A 20,143-nucleotide genomic window follows, 5' to 3' on the forward strand; every position below is an offset into this window, starting at 1 on the left:
TTTCCCAAGTCCCTGGTCATGATTTCAAAATAAACACTTTTGAAAACATCTGTACATCCTCATGTCTCTGAAATGTAACTGACACATGCACACCAAAGCTGTTGCACGCCAGAAAAACCGCCAGTAACAATCTTTTCGTAATGCCATAATGTCCCTCTGTAGAGAAGTACAATATGTACAATAAAATTGTGCAAGCTATGCAAAGAAAAAACAAAGCCATACTCATGCAGCATTCAAAGTAAGACAACCGCTCAAATGCACTGAATTGAAACATGGTTCAATAAAACCATTATGGAGGAAACATAATGACTGGAGCATGCAGCCCTCAAGTCTTGACAACTGACGTTTTATGAGGCCTGTGGCTCTGTTTTGGACTCCGCTGGTTTGATTGTCACCTCTCCAGAAGGCTTGAACTTGGGCAGGTGAAGACCAAACTTTCTCTCCACGCCGGCAAAGGTTGCAGCAGCCAGACGGTAGCCGCCCACATGGTCTACAGTCACAGAGGGAAGGTCCCTGATGGTGGGTTTGGGAGTGGGCTGGGAGCCAGTAGGACGGCTGAGGAGAGAGTCAGGTTAGGGCTAGACCCACTTCATGGTATTAATGAGTAGTTCATTCTTGTTGAAAATAGGGTTAAAGTACTTACTGTCCTCCAAAGTCAACATAGAACCATCTTTGCAGCAGTTCATAGGTCACCAGGGTTACACCGAACTGCGGCGAGGATCTGCAGACGCGAGCTAATGGAAGATGGTTTGAAAATTACAATGTGGGATTTAATATTTCTCTAGTGGTTTCTAGACAATTACAGCCACCACAGCGAGCCTCATTTCCCAGTCATGAAACCACTCATGACTATCAGGACTATGAGTGTGTGTGCATTTACCTCCTGCGCCCTTCCAAAATGCCCTGAAACCTTCCTCCTTGAGGATCTTCCTGAAGCAGTCGATGACTCCACTGTATGTCGTCTGGCCTGCTCGGGCCGCCACCTGGAGCCTGGTCTTGATGACATCAGCAGGGGTCACCAGCGAAGCCGCTGGTACACCTTAGGAGCATTTCACAACAGACATAATGAAGCACTTTCACTATGCACAGATGGTGTCACATTCTGACATCTCATCCCATCACGCAGGCCTTGAAATGGGTAGAGCTGTATAGTTTGATATGACAAAAGCAATATATATACAGGCAGGCTATTGTGAGGTTCAGTGGATGGAGACACGACAAACTCAGGAAACCAAAATGTATTTGTTGGAGCAGATAATGTAACAGATGGCTCAATAAAAACACAACATGTTGCTGTTTGGATGTCCAGAGACCCTGAGCGTTCCAGATGTTGGTTACCTGCAATAGCTCCAGCAGTGAGCAGCTGTAGTGCCCCCAGCCTTCCATCCTCATCTGCCAGCTTCTCCTTGGTGTGGGCATAAACAGGGAAGTAGATGGCAGAGAAGGGGATGTCACGTAGGAAGCAAGCTTTGGCTCCCTGACAGAAAAAGAAAAGATAATTTTTTTTAAATATATACAACATACCAGGGCTTCTAAATGGGAAGAGGCAGTGGTTGAGGCCTGGGAGTTGTCTTGTTCAACCTACAGGGGGGCTTTAGTGTTGATGATGGAGCCAAACAGCCCCAGGCAGAGCTGGAGCCTCCAGAGAGAAATCCATCTCTCTCACACACACACTCAGACTACCACCATGAACCCCAGTGTGCTGGCTGCTTCTACCAAGAGGAAGTCAGCAATTTTTTTTTTTTTTTTACAAGCCACACACTGTCTGCTACTCATTAAAATATGGAGTATGAACACATGACTCGAGCTGTAAGTAAACCCACAAGGATCTGGAAGGGAGCAGTAGCAAAGTATAATCCCTCACTAATTTGCTGTTGGTTGTTGGCCACAGTTCCTCTTGCATGTTGAACACTGTTTTGGAAAATTGCAAACAGTCAGCAAAAGCACTGTTTGATGTTCACATTTCTGATCCTGATGTCCATTATGCCTATGTACACATACAACTGTTTGTTCAAATACAGTAGTATTTTATCTCTGCATTGTTAGGGGGAAAAATTAAATCATGTTAATATACAGTAGTGGAAAGTAAAGTACATTTACTCAAGTACTGTGTTGTGCTTCAGTGTCTTCATTTATGTTACTTTAGTCTTCTGTTTCACCACATTAAAAAGGGAAATAATTGTTTTTATTCCACTATACTTGTTCTAGTGTATATGACAGCTACAATAGTTTGTTATTTTGTAGATGTCAATTTTAACATTAGAAAAATAATTACAAAATGCAAAATGAGACATCTTAAGTTTGAAGACCTTTGAAGGATTTAGGAGATTCAGATTTTTCATTTTTCTCTATTTTATAGACCAAACAATCAATCGAGATAAATCAATATTGAAAAGGTCTGAAAAACAGACATTTGGCTCATCTTAGCCCTTAATGGAGAGTTGTCCTGTACAATTTTCATTGTAAGAGCTTTTAATATATACTTAGAGGACAATAGCAACAAATACATTTTTGATACAGTTTTTGTTATATTAACATGTAAGTGGATAAATTACATTGTTTGGGTGCATTATCATATGTTTTAATAGTTTTCCATTTATATGTTTATACATCTGTTTATGGTTTTTTATTATGTAAATTTTGCCTAATCAATTTTGATATTCTATCATGATTTATTTTTCTCAGTTACTTGTAAGATTAAGAATTCATTTCACCTTCTTTACTTGGCCTGTAATATAGAATTGAAGCGATATTTGTGTAGATGTGAATTCTGTCTGTAATCTGAATGTAGAGAAAAAGATGTTTTCTTCATGATTTTTTGTCATGTTTCTTTCTGACTTATGCTTGTATTCTTGATCATGTGGACATGTGCTAGGCCTTCAATTGTTAACACTTATCCTCGGTGGCATAAACTCCAGTCAGATGACTACTCTTTTTATCCTAAGGAAGGTTATTTGCTGAAATGTCGATCTTTACAAGGTGAAATAAACGCATCATAGTTATGAGTGTGTGGCTTTCCATTGTCTTTTTTGATGTCTGCCTGTGAGCCTGCACCTCACTATAATGGGTTTGTTTCCCCTCAGTTTGTTATGAAATCATCTTCCACCAACTTTGTTACATAAACTAAGGTGAACAATAAATAAACTCTTCATGTTGTTGATATAATGTCTTAGGAACATCGGAGCGCCTTTCACTGCCCTTGTATGACAGAGGCTGATGCTGCAGACGTCATGGTACTGCAGAGGTGCTGACCTACCTTGTAGAGGCCAAAGAAGCCCAGGTCTCTCACAACACTCAGGGCACTGACCCTGGGCCCTGTAGTGATCTCTCCAGCCACCTGCAGACGGATCTTAACAATCTCCAGAGGATTGGTGAAAATCACCTGGGAACCTCCAGCCTGCAGGATGCAACCAGGAAAAAGAAACAGCTGATGAGTGGTTTATATGTAGAGATCTAGGTTTCTGAGTGGATTTTCTGTGATAAGTGAGGTTACACATCTGAGGCGTGAACTCAGGGTGAAAATGGTAATGATATGTAAGCATTTCTTTCTAGAAGGAATTTTCTAATTATCTCTATAAACTTAAGCAGAAAATACGTTTTTTTTGTCTGATCAGATTTTGTCAGAGAATGGCCTTGACAGGAGGAGGAAAAAGCAGGCATTGATAGAAGAGCAACAGGGGTCAGAGCAGAGCAGGCGTAGGGTGAGGAGAAGCCCCGGCTCATGGTTGGGAAGCTCTGACCCTGGCACCAGCCCTCTGCCCCCTCGCCTCCCCTGAGGCATCTCCTGTGGCAGGGTAAGCGGCTCAGCCTGGCCTCGCCCCGCACACTTCCCCAATTCACCCCCATTCCCAGGGGAGATCGCTGAATCACCCGGACGGCTCGGGGTCCTGGCAAGCACTGCCCTAAAGGCACAGCACCCTCTGACTCAGGCACATTTATCACCCTCCCCGAATCTAATCAGGCCCCAGGATGGCTGCTGGTGACATTCAGGGCAGGGGTCTTATCTGTAAACATCCGAGCAAAGGTCTACAAAGTGCTCTGGCACATTTAGTCATTTTCAAAGTGGACGGGGAATATCCGCTGCTCTGAAGATTGATGCATTTGTCCCGTCTCTTTTATCTTCTTCAGTTCTCTCTTCTCATGGGAGCGATAATTTAACAAGCCATTCCCATCAGATTAAACAGACTCTAAACTTTCATAAAATAACATGATGATGTGGGCCAGTTGTTATAAAGCACATGAATAAATTAGGAAGGGCTATAGATGGGAAATATTCTTAGCAGTTAGAAGTGTGTAATGGAAACATCCTCATTGTCCTGTGTGCAGACCTGTGCTGTGACCACACCTCAGACATGTACCGCGTTGTCAGACTCAATCACACTGAGCTAGACCCCGCTTCATCCAAGACCCTCCGGGGCCTCTTCCTCCAATTACACCCTGACAGGGGTCACGACCCTGCAGACCCTGCTCCTCTGTGAGCAACCTGCGGGCTCTGCCCCACGGCCTGCCTGTTTCGTTTCACCACAGCCAGTGGAAAGCCAAAATGGAAGAATTATATCTTTAATCCACTGCTGCACTCAAAAGATCTTATGAGCCAAAATAAAATAAAAAACAAAACAAATCAGGGTCTAAATTTAACTTTCGTATTTCAGGCAACCCATGTATGATGCCAGTAGATGATTTGACCCGAGAATAACAACAATAAATCTCTCACACACACTTCATAAATGAGTCATTATTACTGGTAAATATTTTAAATGAGAACCATATGTTGATAAATTAAGTCAGATGAAATTCAAATGAAACCAAAATTTTAAATAAATTACCACTATTACTCAAAATACCAATTTGATAATCCGCTATAATTTTGAATCCAAAATGAACAATGCAAGGGTCCAGATGCTTTGGCTAAAACAGGAAATTAATATATTTGACAGCTTTACTTACTAGTTACTTTACAGATTATGAATTTACATGCAAAACATATAAGTTTATAAAATATGATGTATTGTTATAGATTAAACTACCTCAACTAATTACAACAGTTAAGTCCTACTTATACATGAATCCATCTGTATTAATTGTCCAATAATAAAATGTGAAATAGAATAGTATGCATTATAAGTACCTTTACTTTATGCACATTTTGCTAATAATAGAAAGTATGTACTTTTACTTAAGTGACATTTTTAGTGAAGGATGTTTACTTGTAATGGTGTGTTTTTATACAGCAGTATTGGATTTGAATACTTATCTACCACTGTACATAATCACTGGTTTTTACCTGCTAACAAACAGAAATACAGCCCCACAGGTACTAAAACATTCATATCATATATATTAAACATCCAAACCACAGTGTGAATGGGTGTGTGTTGGCAGAAATATGCTTTACATCTAAAATGAGTAATTTGTTTTCTCTTGTTCTAACTGGTCAACATGAATATTTAACCATGCTATAAGTGGACAACCAAGTTGATTTCTACTAAAAAATGCCATAGTTACTTTGGCTGGTAATAACGGTTAGCAAGTATGTATTTCAGTAAACCATCTCATGGTAAACTGAACAATGTAACACAATAAAAGAATAATTTCACATATTTCCCTTCATTAATTACTTTCAATCATATACATTTTGTGTTACTTCACTTGTTTTTGAGTTCATCACCTACAGACTGAATTTAAAGGATCACTAAAGTAATGCTTACACATCCACCAGCGAGAATCTCTGCGAGCAGAGGGATGGTATCATCTTGTGTGGTGAACTTGTCTCTGACAAAATCATTCACCTGAAAAAAAAGGGAAAAAGACATCAAGAAAAAAGGCAGATGAGACACAATCTCAATCTTGATAGCAGGGGCATTAATGTTAACTTGTGGTTGCAGTCACATCTTGATTGCGAAGACTGCGTATCCTCAATGCTCTATGCATGTTTTTCATTCACAGTGAATCATTCAGAGCAACTTTTTGAACACTCTAAGCTACACAGTGGAATGACTTGCCGTGAGTTTGATAGCTTTCTCCGGGGCAACGCCAATGAGCTGCGGGAGGAGACCTGCAAAAATATTATTCATAGATACCATTAGAATACCTGACAGAGAGAGAGAGAGAGACAGAGTCTGGCTTGAAATGAATGCACATTTTTTATCTTTGCTGTATGAATACATCCACTGACAGCTAGAACAATATAAGCTACAGGGTTCTTGTGTGTGTAAAACAAACCCATAAATATTTACAGATGTGGGTGATACATCTGATGCACCAAAACACAAAGGTCCCATTGAAATTTAACAAAAGTCCAAAAATATGACACTGCTGGTGCATATGGGATCAACATTGTTGAGGCTTGATCCCACTGTTGGTGAGGAACAGAGAGAGCTGTGTGGCCACGGACAAGATCGAGGGGGGGGGCTGGGTGCTACGGTGGCGATAGCCGCCATACTGTTTCACCGTCTGTCCTTCATCAAGTCAGATAAACTTCTGAAGGAGCTGCTGAGTGACTGTTGCTGGTATGCAGCCAGAAAACAGCCGAGCGTGTCTGTCTCTAAGTCAATCACCCTCTTATCATGTGCAAGGGGGGGGGGGGGGGCAGAGGGAGGGGAGAGGGATGCAGATCTGAGCAACAAAGAGCTGCAGTGGTGGAGGTAGCAGTAGATGGCAGTCTTGACTTCCTTCGTATGAACAGCCTGAGGGTAGAAGTGTTGTATATCACAAGCCTTCAGCACCACTATCAACGCCCGGGCAGAGGCAGATCAGACACTGCTACTGCATGGATTGTGCTGGTCATTTTCCTTGGGGAGCTTTCCCTGGTATTGAGATAATGAAAACGCGACCCCTGGGTGTTGCTTTATTCACTGCTGAACAGGGAGGGCAAAGGTTTCTGGTATCAATTAGCAAACCATGCTGCTGATATTAGCACACTGACAAATCCTGATGCCTTCCCATCAGATGGTTTGTTTTGCAAGACGCCCACATGTTGACCTGCACACAGAATTCAGGTTCTTTTATGTACTATAAAATCTGTAAAGGATTACCTCTGTAGAATCCAAAGAAGCCCTCATAACGCAGCACTTTCTTCGCACAGTCGAAGCTGTTCTTGTACATCAGTTCTCCTACAAAGGAGCCTGTGGAGCGCTGGTTCTGCATGCGCGTCTTCACCAGGTCAATGGGGTACACAGCTGTGGCACCAGTAGCTACAAAACACACATATTTTTTTCACTGATTGAAATCTTCATGCTGTATTTCTATGAATAATGACTTGCTAACAATTTGAGCACCTGAAAAACATATTTACATACATACATAATGTAAATACAAATTTATCAGCGTGTAGTTATCCTAGACACATACTCAAAACTGAGGATTAGGCCTTAAAAGTAGTTTTGCTGTTTTTGCTTTCGATTATCAAAATACTTGATTAATATTAATGTTGATCGACAAATAGATTAATCAATTAAGCATTTCAGCTCGAAAATAGACTTTCAGGCTCTTAGACAGTCCTCTTTATGCATATAGGCATCTTGTCACCCTTATTTCTTTTCTTAGTGTCTTTCAGCAGATATTTTTGTGGGGAGGTTGTTAAAAGATCACTGGAAAATAAATAGGGCCGTGTTTGTGTGTAAACTAATAAAAAAAAGTTATTATGCTCAGAGTAGGAAGTCTGGTAACTGTGGGAAAACTATTTGGGGAGGGAACACTGCAGCAAGTTGCACTAAACTCCTGTTTGTAGCTATACTTGCCATGTCTTGTCTGACATCAAAGTTCTCCTGTAATGACTCTTCTCTCAAACATACAAACGGCTTGCTCAGCACAGAGGGTGATAAACAGCTTATTATCCTATGGCGGTTTCACCATATGCCTTGTGTGATATACATCTCTTTCCGTACTTCTGCCCTGCCTGAAGTGCCTACTGGTGAACAAGGATTGATAAGTTTTTGTGTGTTTGGTGAGAGCGTGTGCGCACGCACAGACACACACACACACACAGTCAGAGTGTGTTCCTGTCTGAGGGGCAGTTATGTCAGGGGTTCCTTGTATCCGTTCCTTCCAGTGTAATTAGACGGAGATTCCAGAGAGTGCGGTTCCGGAAGATTTGTGTCATTCCAAAGCTCCGACTCCAACGACAGCCTGGAGCCACCGATGGCATGACAGCACAATGCCGGAGCCTCACATCAGAGCCCCTCTCCCTGCAGCACAATGGCCGGCCCCGGGGCCTCGGCGCGCCAATCTGGCCGGCTAAGGTTACCCCTCGGGCGGGCCGGGGGCTCTGCGGCAGACATGTCACTCACCTCCAGCGATTGAGCCCAGAGTAAACCTGTAGGCAGACTCTGCAGCCTGGAGCCAGATGGGCCGAGACGTTTCGTGACCGTGCTGTAGAGGAGAAAAAGACACCAGTGGTCAAATGAATTTGGAGAAAGACGGGGGGGGGGGCAGAACACTAACCATGAATCGGCTGGCTATTAAACTTTAGCGAACCAGATACATTGTGGAAAGAAAAATGCTATGGAGTACTCATGGAGGAAGGCGATGGAATGTGGACATGTCACATAACGTCTGACTCATCATCAGCCAGTATTAAATGTCACAGACAGACCAGCTCTGATACAGTAATGGACTGTGTGAATCTGCTGCTGAGTTTTCCACACATGTTACATGTGGGAGACTACAAGCTAAAGGTCCTTTTTTATTTTTACAACAAAGCATAATTTCTCTCTTATCTACTTGATCTCTGTATTGGTGTTTGATGTTGAAAATGGAGCCCCTTTGTTTTCACTGTAGTGCAGGGGAACAGATTAGCCCCACAAGCCTTTTCCATGTCCAGATAAGTATCTACATGAATATTGCACAGTCAGAGTGAGACTCTGTTAAAGTATTTGTGTGTGCAGGTTGAGGCGGTGAGTAACTTCTCCCAGACCAGATGAGAAGGGAGTAGAGCAAATCACTCTTTTCCACTTCCCAGATGCTTACACCGAGGGTTGCATGCTAACAAGATCGAGGTCTTGATCAAAGGGTTTAAACAATTAGCCTACTTCCACTAAAGGGCAGGCCTGAGAATTGCAGCTCCCCACCCCACAGGAATCAAATTCCAGACCTCTGAGCATGAGTCCCAGGAGCATGAGTGGCCTGAAAGCTCTGACCACAGCCTGAGATAGAGCTGTGTTATCCGGTGAAGGCAGGAACTATTTTGTGCTCCCACATCCACCTTGACTCCCACTCCCCTTCTGCCATTAGCAGACTTTGCTAAAGGCTCCTAAAACTCCTCAAGGCTCACACTGATAAAAGCCTCTTATTAGCTTCTCAGATGTGTGATTGCGGCTGATACGTATGTGCAGCTATACTGAATAAAATGGGGAGAGCCTTTCATGGAGAGGTGCAACGCAACAATCCATTCCTCTTCTATAGCTATAATTGGTGTACTTTTATCTGCGAGTTTAAGTAATGTACTTCACAAGGGAAGAAAAACATGGGCACTCTGCTAATTCAGTGGCTGAGCATTCTCCTTTTTTTGCTCCTTTCTGAGAAGGAAGCCCAGGGAGAAGAGGAAAAGGCTTTGATAAAAGGCACGAGGATGTGAGGTGTATTAGAGGAGTCAATCAGGCTACCTGTCTCTGGGCCTCTGCTAGGTGGTATGGCATGGCTCCTTCCTCCAGTGGGGCTATCCTCTCGATGTCTGTATGGTTCAGCCGCCTTAACACACAACAGCGGGGGACGGAGGGAGTTAGGCCAGGAAAAAGCAGAGAGCCCTGCATCTACTGTGAGCAGCAGCCAGTGATGTAAGATTTTCCACAGACCTTTTACTGGCATATAACTTGAAGTTACTGCAACTTTAATTTAAGCTTATATAAACCACAGACAAACAAAGCTGGATGAGTGCCCGTGGCCCAACAAGTAAATGAAAGTGTTTTGTTACTCAGTGTTTGAGACACGAATATTCCCCACTGGCCTGACGCTTCATAAAGTCTGTCCTCATGTTTTATGTTTGTCTTGTAAATCAGCCAGTGGAGCAACTGTTGTTAAACTGAATAAGCAATAACTTTATCTTTACAGCCAATAAACAGACCTGTAACATACTTCTTCCATTCATGGTGAAATAAAAAAATAACAGTTTTGTATAAATGTTTTGAATACACGTATTGGATTTGAAGAACAGCAGCAGAACCTACCTGGGAAACTGCATCGATGGAAAAAGTCTTTGTTTAGGACCTTTTAAACTGTCCTTATCCCACATGCATGGCATTCTTTTTTCAGCACAATCACAGCTATGAGTCTGACTTCTCATCAGTTTAACATAGTATTAAGCTGCCAGGAACCCCAAATACATTCAATGATATTTATAAAAAGTTTTAATAGCTCAAAATATCATTATAGTTGGAAAAAAATACTTTTTCACTATTTCACTATATACATAATTAAAGACAGAATACAACTATAATACAGTCTATTTTTGTTTTCTTCTTTCTTTTTTACATTTAAAGTGATCTTTTTATTCCAGCATTGCCACTCAAAGTCTATTTAAAGACTTAAATGAGACACTGTGGGGAAACCCCACATCAGTACTTTCAACCAGTTTCTCACCTTCTCTCTACATGATATAAAGTCATGTTACTGTAGATAAAACATGTTTGATATATTCACCAAAGGTAAAACAGAGAAAGTCAGAATCTTACCCAGAGTGGGAGTGGAGACCAGAGAGCTGGTAAAGGATGTCAATCTCCATTGGAGTGATTTGACCAAACTTGTTGGCAGCATGAACAAACTCCTCTACAAAGCAGCAAAGAGAGGAGGAAATGAAATGACACCAACAGGACCTGAAGTCCACTATAGAGTCAAAATATTAAAGTCAAACAGAAAACAGAGAGGTTAGCCACGTCAGGTATTTTCTACAGCAGGCTGGTAAATAGTATTTGCAAATACTGTTGCTTGTTTTAGTGTTTTTGTGGATGGTTTTTTGCCAAACACGATATTTAAGGAGGTAAGAGAAAAAATATTTAAAACCACAGAACCAATTCTGTAATGTGCTTTACCTCCTTATTCTGCAGTACACCCTATGTCACTCTTTTATATGTGTTTTGTATTCAGTTCTGCTGAGAAGCCCCATTACCATCAGGTGGTCTTTCTCAAAGGAAACTGCATGGTAGTTGTTGAAGCAAGGAAAAGAGTTGGTTATACACTTCACCCAAAAAGACCTCCGTGTCAGGTCCAAGGATTGCAACCTTCAGTTACAAGCCTGCTTCTCTGATCTTGAGTACTGCAATGATATACTATGTGACTGACAACTGACATGTGAGTATTTGCTTTACATCCATCCATCTGATATGTTTGATAATACAAATAACAAGAATTATTTGCAAATACTATTTGCCCATAGTCTTCGCTTTACAAGGAGAAAACACTATGGAGAGAAAATAAAGGAATAGTCTACAGCTTGCATCTCAATGGAAAACACAATTAGGAGCAGATGTGACTGACAGTATGACTATCAGTTACAGATCTACATGTACAGGGTGATCTGATTACCAGGTTAGAAATTTTCATTTACCTTTGTAATTTAGTGCTACAGTAAATGTTCCCTGTGTGTTCACTCACACCACTCTGTCAAGAAAGTTAAAATGTGATCGAACAGCTACATATGAATTGCACACATGACAATTTCATTGATGTCGGGAGGAGACCCTCCAGTGTGTCTCAGATGTACCTTTGGTAACAAGTATGTCTCTGTGTGTGCCAGCGAGGGTGCTGTAAACCTTGCGGACCAGCTCCATGTTGTTGAGGAGGGCGTTGAAGGCATTGAAGTAGGAGAAGCTCACCATGTGGGAGGTGCTGCCTCCTGCAGCCTAGACAAAGATCCAAAATTTGTCATTCCTTCTGTAAAGGAGGACTTCAGATGATTTTACTGTAGTCTTTTAAATCTTCCTCAGCCTGCTAAATGAAAGCAGTTCTTTGAAAAACTGCTATCTGTAGCCACTTTCATGCTTCTTAAAATTTTACAACTAGTGTAGGACTTTTTCTACAGCTTACTGAAACCAGATTCTCCTCTACAAAAGGAGTAAGCATGTGGTGTCTGATGGTGGCCATGATGTCGCTGAAGTCCAAGGCAGTGATGGCGCCACTTTTGTTCTTGTCTTTTTGTGCAAAAGCTTGGCGGGCATGCTCCAACTGCAGCTCCTACAGCAACACAACACACAGAAACAAACACACACAAACCGTTAGCTGACAAAAGAAGCAAAGAGTGTGTTCCTGTGATGAGGAGCATCCCATTACGAGTGAGAGGAGAAATGAAACTTTTGAGGAAGAAAGAATAATAATATCAGTGTTGGACAGACGTGAAAGTCATCAGATGTGACAGTGTCAGACGCTGGCTTTTCTAATCACCACTGTCTCTCTGGAGACTAATGGAAACCATGTCCTGAGAAGCCTGATCCCAGAGCCAAGTCAAGCGGCTGGCGAAACAGTCGGCAGGTGTGTCCACAGGAAGATGATTCAATATGACAACCATGCAATCAGAAGGGGATGCAGGGGGAGGCTGACCCCGGGTCAGTGTCTGCTGTCAAGACTCATCGCGTATAACCACAGGATCACAGAGCAACGTCACTGCAATATTCAGCTGTTACTTCATCTTTACACTATGGTTCTGATATCCTAATCAGTGGATTGTTGCTGAAGATTAATTCTCACAATGTTTGCTGATTATATTGTTGAAAACTGATGATGATACTTTGTTGCCTCATAAAACATCATACTTACCATGCTTAAAAATCTTCTACCTTGTCTGCACTCACTGAAGTTTCAAGTCCAGCCAAATACTGCAACAGCCACAAGGTGGCAGAGCCAAGACTGTTTGAAAAACAATCAAATCTACACATAGACTTGTACTGCTTCATGTTTTCTAAAAGAAATTAAATGTGCTTGGACATGACAGAAAAACAAGACAATAATAATAATGGAGGTAGATTAAATCCTGCACATAAAAGAGTCTTTGGTGTAGCAGTGGGAAGTCCTAGTCAAGTATGATAAACCACAAACTGCTCTGAGGGATCCCACACTGCAGTGGAGCCACAGTGCAGCCTGTCTAACTCTTGGACCACCCAGCTTCTGCCTAAGACCACAGCCCTCAACTCCAAACCAGGTTCCTCCCTGACCGTACTGCTGCTCAAAAGTCTCACTGAGATACAGGCAACGACCAATAAAGCAAAACAACAACATTAAGTGTCTCAGTGACACACTGGGCTACCGCAAACCACCAGAACAACCGAATACATGAAACAGTGAAGATGCAACACCCAACCACAACTCTACCATCTGAGGAGATCATATGTAGCATGTCATTCACTTTACTTCATGTCCATTTGTCCTTAAGCAGGATAAAAAGATCTCACCACAGGATGAATGGTTTTACATTTACTGATGCATACATACTTTCTCAAATTATGTGCTGACCGTATGTTTTACTGGATATGATGTTGCATTTACATACAAAACTGCCTAACTGTAGGTGTTCTTATGAGTCAGTCTTTATGCTGGATTTAGCTAACCAGCTGCTTCATATTTACCATAAAGGCATGGGAGTGAGGTCAATCTTCTCATCTAACTCTTGGCAGAAAAATGAGTAAACTTATTTACAAAAATATCAAACAGTTTCTTTCATTGTAAATATTGGACTTGTGCTTTTCTGTAACACAAAATTCATACCTGCAGAAACTGGGTGAACTCTGTATAGCTGAGATGCTTGTTTCTTTCATGGCCGAAGTGTAGCCTGATGAACTCACAGTCCCAGTTGAAGGGAATGTGGTGATGAACTGTGGTCTGGCTGAAGATGTCACGTACATTCTCTGGAAGAGTGAGACATGAGTGAGCAATAACAAGAGACAGAGGGAAAAACATGCAAGACGCAACTATAATGTCCATCTCACATCCTCATTCCATTTGTCGAGAACCTCGTTAAAGTAGAGGAAAGAGTCCATTTGGACTGTGCTGCTGAATGGGCTGTTTGACAGTCCCTTTCCTTTTACATTTTGACGGTTTTGAGTCCATCCAGGACATTTTCTGTATAAGCACTGCTCTCAATTTCAGTCACCTTTATGGAGGCCCATTGCACAGAAAAAGCATAGCAGCAGCTCCTTTGTATGAGTCTGCACCTCTTGATTTATGACATGCTGGATTCATTTCTCTTCTTGTCAGATGGAGCTGGTTATAACGTGATGTTCCACACAACTCACTTGCTGTCCTGCCTTGGGATGAGACTTTAAAAATACAAGCTACTGGCATATGCGATACTTTGTAGGCTCCAGAAGAGCCAGAATAGGAAAAAATGGGGCTACTGCTTCTTTTATCGACAACACATGCTTTATTAATAATAGCACGTGCAACCCTGAACATTCAATGTTATTCAAACTCACTCAACTAGTTTTTGGCACTTTCTATCACCATTTCTATTACTAATCCATTGAAACTACGACAAGAAGCATCTTAAATACCTTACATTATCTATGAAGTCAATCTTCAGTCAAATAAAAGTATAACAATATTACAGTGTTTGAACTACACTCTGTATACATAACATGATGCATAGTCTCCTGTGGTTAAGCTGGAAGTACACCCCCACACCAGCGTGCTGACATTAAGCACCATGTACATACCAAATGAGATATTCCCTGTGCCAGTCTTGTCAAACAACTGAAAGGCAACTATGAACAGGGCATCCGGGGCACATAGAACTGATTCAAAGGCCAGAAACTCCTGGAAAGAGATCAGTCTGTTTGGACAAGAAAGAAAGAGTGCTATCTGAACAAAGGACAAATGAATCTTTGACAAAATTACAGAAGCTACAATAACATGGCAATCTATCCTGCCAGTTAAATTGACCGGAGCAAAAAAAAAAGAAAAACACACCTAATACTGATAAGGACAGTAATGTAAAACTAAATCTATTTTTTAGCTGAGGTTCAAAGTTCACTCTTGCTCTTGGAAACAGCAACTGATAAATTTACTTCAAGGTGCATTTAGTAGCTGTTCTGGAGTTTTTGATCATATCACATGATCTTAATCGACACTTGAAGGACTTCTCATCCAGCTTCAAAGTTCATTATATTGCATTTTATGATATATTATTGTTTATATTATAAATCACATAATAATAATAATTAACTCTGAAGTTCACCTTTCAAACCAACAACAAGAAGTTCTTAATGTGCTCAGAAAAAAAAAAATAATTTCAACATCTTACTATGAGCTTGATGTGAATTTATATATATCTATTCCTTAGCTATTTATGAGTTTAGCTGCTGCGCTTCATATGTGCAATTATGATCTGGTACTCCAGATATATTTTGGCTTATCTTATCAATGGAATTTAAATCAATCAGTAGTAGGTGTAAAATTGGCTGATAAAGATGGCTATCTACTCTGCAAAAATCGTTGGGATTAATCATTAACAGTCCCTTTGGCACCTACTACACATGATTTTATTTGGTGGAGCACCACTCCCACTGAATCTACAGAATATTTAATCAAAATTAAACAGGTGGGGCACCTGAAAGAAAAACAATAATATACAGGTAGTGAGAGTTGGGTATCAAAGTGGCCTTGAGGTTAATTGCTGCTTTTGCTGCCTTTGTTGAATTGAAGGTTCATTAAGAATCCGGTGCAACAGGGGTACAAGGTTTGTTTTGTTGTAAATTAGATCTAATTTAGCTGCTTCTAAATGGATGGACGTCAATGGTGCCTTCAATAATTTCAAATTTTGGTCGGAGCAGTTACATTATTGGTTCAATAGTTTTACAGGAATTTGTGTTTGTGATATTTAGTGCAGGAATATATCAACAGAAGAAGCAGCAACAAAACTTAAGTACACACTCGCACATAACCCTCATGTAGCAGCTAATAAAGAATCGTTGTGTATGTCTGTCAGTTAATACTGACATGCTTGTTGTCTTTGTGTCATAACTGCCATTCATGTACTGTGGTATTGTGCTGACAGTTTATAATCTGCAATTTCACTTGCAATTTACATTGCTCTCAGGACAAGATGAAGAAGTGTAAACAGCATTGAAATATCATTTTCAATAGACAAATAAAGACAAAGGGGTGATTTTAGACCACAAAAAGGGTATTAGAACCGACACTGTGGATAAAAAGTACAACCTACAGAACATTTGTTGAGGAAGTACCAACATAAATAAGAATAGCTGTTAATCTGCAATATCTCAGCATAACAGAAGATTTCCACAGCAACTTCCACAGTATCACTGTATGCACTCACCCATCTTTAGTGGTGTCAGCCACTCCAGCTATCAGATCCACAGTTTTGGGATTATGTTGAGGCTGTGTATGCAGACCCAGGTAATTCTGTACAAAGTCCCTTGGGGTCATGTAATGCTCCCCATCTTCCACCACACTAGCATACTGCAAAGAAGACGCAGACAGAACTGTAAACACTGTGGATGTTAAATGTGGATAAATTAGATTACGAAATTTCATTGTGTGCATAGAAAAAAAATGATGTGGTGACTGAAACCAGTGAACAAATAGGTGATAATTCAACAAATCTGTGTTGGTGTGGCTCTCTCAATATGGTTTTCAGTTTACTGGCCCTACACAGTATTTTGAATGTATATAATACTCTGTTGTAGCATCCAATCATGACAAAAAGTATTGTAAACCATTAGTCTTTCAAAACTTTGTCATCCTTTCACTTCATGCCAGTCAACCATATACATCTCACTATCAGATAAAAAAAATACATAAATACATTTAAAACGCAGAATATCTGATACACAGCATTACATACAATATACAGTAAATGGTGCATACTGTGCCATTCACTGTAACTAATATGTTCTACAACGTCCAACCTTCATTACTCATGGAAGTACAAGATGTCTTTTTCAGAAACACCCAGTCCACACTCACACAGTTACACACAGTCACACCTGGAAGCTGCCCAGTACAATCTTTTGGCCACTGAGCTGCTCCACTGAAGCATTTGGGGTTTCAAGGCCTTACTCAAGGACACCTCAGGAATGACTAAGTGGCGCTCTTTCAATTTCTCGACCCAAATTTATCCAGCCTGTCTGGGTTTCAAAATGAGACTTTCCGATCACAAGCCCACTTATCTAACTTTTAGGCCACCACTACCAAAAATCAAGGTAAGCAATATGCATAAAATCTTCTCTCATTGGGTTACTGTATATAAGGATACAGTATCAGACAAAGGATGTTGATTTTGGATAATCCAGTGAAATAAAGGCCTTATAAATCAAGGCACTTGATGCACAAATTCCTACGAGTCTACTATTACCAGAAATCAGTTCTGTTCATTGATTTGTAATGATCTTAAACAACCACAGACCATGGACCCTGTCTTAAAGGGGTACCTCAGTATAAGCAGTACAGGAAAATCTCTGTTGCGTTATGGTACATATTGTCATATTGCCCAAATCTAATTTGAACAGATAAAATGCTTAGCACACAGTGACAATAAATCAATAACCATCACCTTGCAAGTATTGTGTTGCGACTACACATGACTGAAGCATAACAAGCACAGCTAATGCAGCAGTGTGCTAAACCTGAGATCCCAGTCAGGCTTTAAGACATAAGGTCATTTTTAGAGCCTGGTTGGATTTCAAGTTGGAACAGAGATAGCTTTGGAAACACAAGCGCCACATGAACTGGCAACAGAAAGGCCACACTTGTGGGTCTGAGCCAAGCTCAGATAGAGAGAGCATGAGATAAACAGAGAAGGAGTGTGGGAGGAGACCTTCACGCCAAGTGTTTTCAGGGCTACAATTCAATGCACTCTGCTGAATTAATGTTTTAAGTGAAAATATTAATTCCAAGCAATTTATTGCCACATTTCACCATCACATGATTGTGTATCCATTCACCCTCACAGTAGGCCTCAAGTAGTTCTTAATCAAATTATACAGGCAGTCAGAATGAGCTTCCAGTAATTAACTCTTCCACCTGAATATGCATCACAAATTGCGCAGCCCTCTTATAGCAGATTCAAGAGATGTGGAGGGACCATAAGGCGTTTGGTAACTCACAGTCCCTACTTTCAGGTACAAGACTATACTCCAAACAAGACCTGGGTAAACAAACCTATACACTAATGCAAGGGATTTGTGTTTTTGAATGGTAGTGGACAGAGCATGATGAGATATTGAGTGAGGTGCTGATGATCAAAACACACACTTCAAACATACATGAAGTCAAAGCAAGGGAGATTCTCTGTTGAAGCAGATCCAAAATTAGTCGAAGCATTTGTGTGACCTTTCCTGAACTATGTATCCCAATGGACACCAGAAACTACTAGCTGACTGCAACACGTCAGTGGACTTGTAATATACAGGTTCTGTATGTATCTGTATATTGCCATGTAGGTTAATGCTCCAAATGTTTTGGTTTCTGTGAGTGACAGTCTTACCTTCAGAAAAATAGTCTTCAAGTCATGGGGGTCGGCTCTTTTTGTTGTTTGCACCTATAACACACAAGTTGGAATTTGCTTTAAAAAAAAAAAGTTCACAGTCAGAATATCATGACGATGTCTACACATCAGCAGGCTACACTGCCATACGTTCAATAAGTTTATCAATAAAAATGAACTTCAGGCTGTCACTGTTTAGCTTTGATTTTTACGCAGTCAGCTCAGCAGGATCGATCCCAGACGAGTGTAACAGCAACTAGGCTACAACACCCTGCATCTAAAAGAATAACCGTGCTACGCTCCTTTCAGACAACAACATAAAACCGCTTCAAGCCCAATGTGTCTGATTTACAAATGCAACAGAGGAAAGAAATTACAGCTGTCTGCGAGGCCGGCAGAGATGCGCCTATTTAAAGATGCCGGATTAAAATAAAGGGGGACTCCGCCGCAATTTTAGACAGAAGCTTTAAACCCACGCGTCCGCCCAGACAAGCTGCCCTCCGTATCCGACAGCAGTTCCTTCACAGCCACTTTACTGCCTTTAAAATTAATATGTGATAAGAGATATTGACGGAGTCACCTTGACCGCCATGCTGGGTGTGACGTCAGCTGCAGACGACTGGCGCAGGCGCTGGGCATCAAGACGACAGCGGGTATGACAGGACACACACTGAAATATATTTAGCCAAGTATTGTCCTTTTCTGTCTGCAGGGCGGTGTGTCAGCTGAGGAGCTGCTCGGAGAGGTGCTCCGGACAGAGCAGGAAGAAAGTTGGTCAACAGATGTGTTACAGCATTTCCTGTCTGCTGGGGTCAGGCGAGGACACCGTACACTCAGCTGCTCTGATGCAGCCTGCATACAATATACAGCAACATATACAGTAACATACAATAAGATACAGTAACATGTACAGAAACATATACCGTAACATATGCAGCAACATAAACTGCAACATATACAGTGACATACATACAGCCACATACTGTATACTACATTAACATCCATATGCAGCAACATGTACAGTAACAACTACAGTAATATATACAGTAACATAAAAAGTAACATATACAGTGACTGCAATAAAAAGTGGTTTACTTGTAGAAAACTGCACATTTAGCTTCAGAAAACAAATGGTGTAATGTGTAGGGCTGCAACTAATATTTTTATTATTGACTAATCACATTTGTTTTTCAAAATATCGATGCATCATTTCATCAATAAAATATTGAAAAATTGTTTATAAAATTCCTTGAAGAATTTCCCATAATCCATGAGAAAGTCTTCAAGTTGGTTGTCTCATGAAAGCAACACTTAAAACCCCAGAAATATTCAATTTACAGTGATGAGAGAAAATAGACTGCAGACACAATCTAACATTATCGATCTAATATAAGTCACACAAGGTTCAGCAAAACCTCCAGGATTTAATCATATTTCATGAGGTAATTCTTGTAAGTAAAACTATAATCTTATTACAGCTATCAGATAAATCTAATGAAATAAAGGAATATATTTGTTTCAGATGTAGTGCAGTAAAGATATAGGTTTACAGTCTCTTCACAGTTCAAAACGCACTTCACCTAACAAATTTTGGTTGTTACTCAGTATCTGGGGGTGAGTTCTCAAGCTCAAGTTTTTACATCTAGAGGTAAAAGCTTGCTGTGCTGTAAAAGGTAGCTACAAAACCACTCTGAAAATACAAAGACACCAAAATAT

The 20,143-nt window shown here is 40.8% G+C and overlaps 1 protein-coding gene across 2 annotated transcripts; it reads right to left on the bottom strand.

Annotated features, from left to right (window-relative positions):
- Window positions 1–5: 5 nt before the first annotated feature.
- Window positions 6–19,149, bottom strand: slc25a12 (solute carrier family 25 member 12). 2 transcript variants are annotated; one of them, XM_022740991.1, is made up of 18 exons: window positions 19,008–19,149; window positions 18,428–18,481; window positions 16,259–16,401; window positions 14,637–14,752; window positions 13,690–13,829; window positions 12,019–12,165; window positions 11,696–11,834; window positions 10,668–10,761; window positions 9,603–9,687; window positions 8,289–8,370; window positions 7,035–7,193; window positions 6,003–6,055; window positions 5,709–5,789; window positions 3,257–3,397; window positions 1,339–1,477; window positions 881–1,039; window positions 644–734; window positions 6–555 (listed from the first exon to the last, which is right to left on the bottom strand). In XM_022740991.1, exons 1-18 carry the CDS (start codon window positions 19,017–19,019, stop codon window positions 348–350), a joined length of 2,043 nt encoding a protein of 680 aa, XP_022596712.1. In that variant the 5' UTR covers window positions 19,020–19,149; the 3' UTR covers window positions 6–347. The 2 variants fall into 2 exon arrangements, with proteins under 2 accessions (XP_022596712.1, XP_022596713.1); XM_022740992.1 differs by lacking the exons at window positions 14,637–14,752; window positions 18,428–18,481; window positions 19,008–19,149 and having other exon boundaries at window positions 16,259–16,347.
- Between the last annotated feature and the right edge of the window lie 994 nt (window positions 19,150–20,143).

The sequence above is a fragment of the Seriola dumerili genome, unplaced genomic scaffold, assembly GCF_002260705.1.
Source record: "Seriola dumerili isolate Sdu_G_001 unplaced genomic scaffold, Sdu_1.0 BDQW01000052.1, whole genome shotgun sequence".
NCBI lineage: Eukaryota > Metazoa > Chordata > Actinopteri > Carangiformes > Carangidae > Seriola > Seriola dumerili.

Coding starts and splice junctions, on each gene's coding strand:
- slc25a12 (XM_022740991.1), bottom strand. Junction 7,194..8,288: donor TCTGGGCTCAATCGCTGGAG/GTGAGTGACATG, acceptor TGTGTTTTGTAG/CTACTGGTGCCACAGCTGTG. Junction 556..643: donor TATGTTGACTTTGGAGGACA/GTAAGTACTTTA, acceptor CTCTCTCCTCAG/CCGTCCTACTGGCTCCCAGC.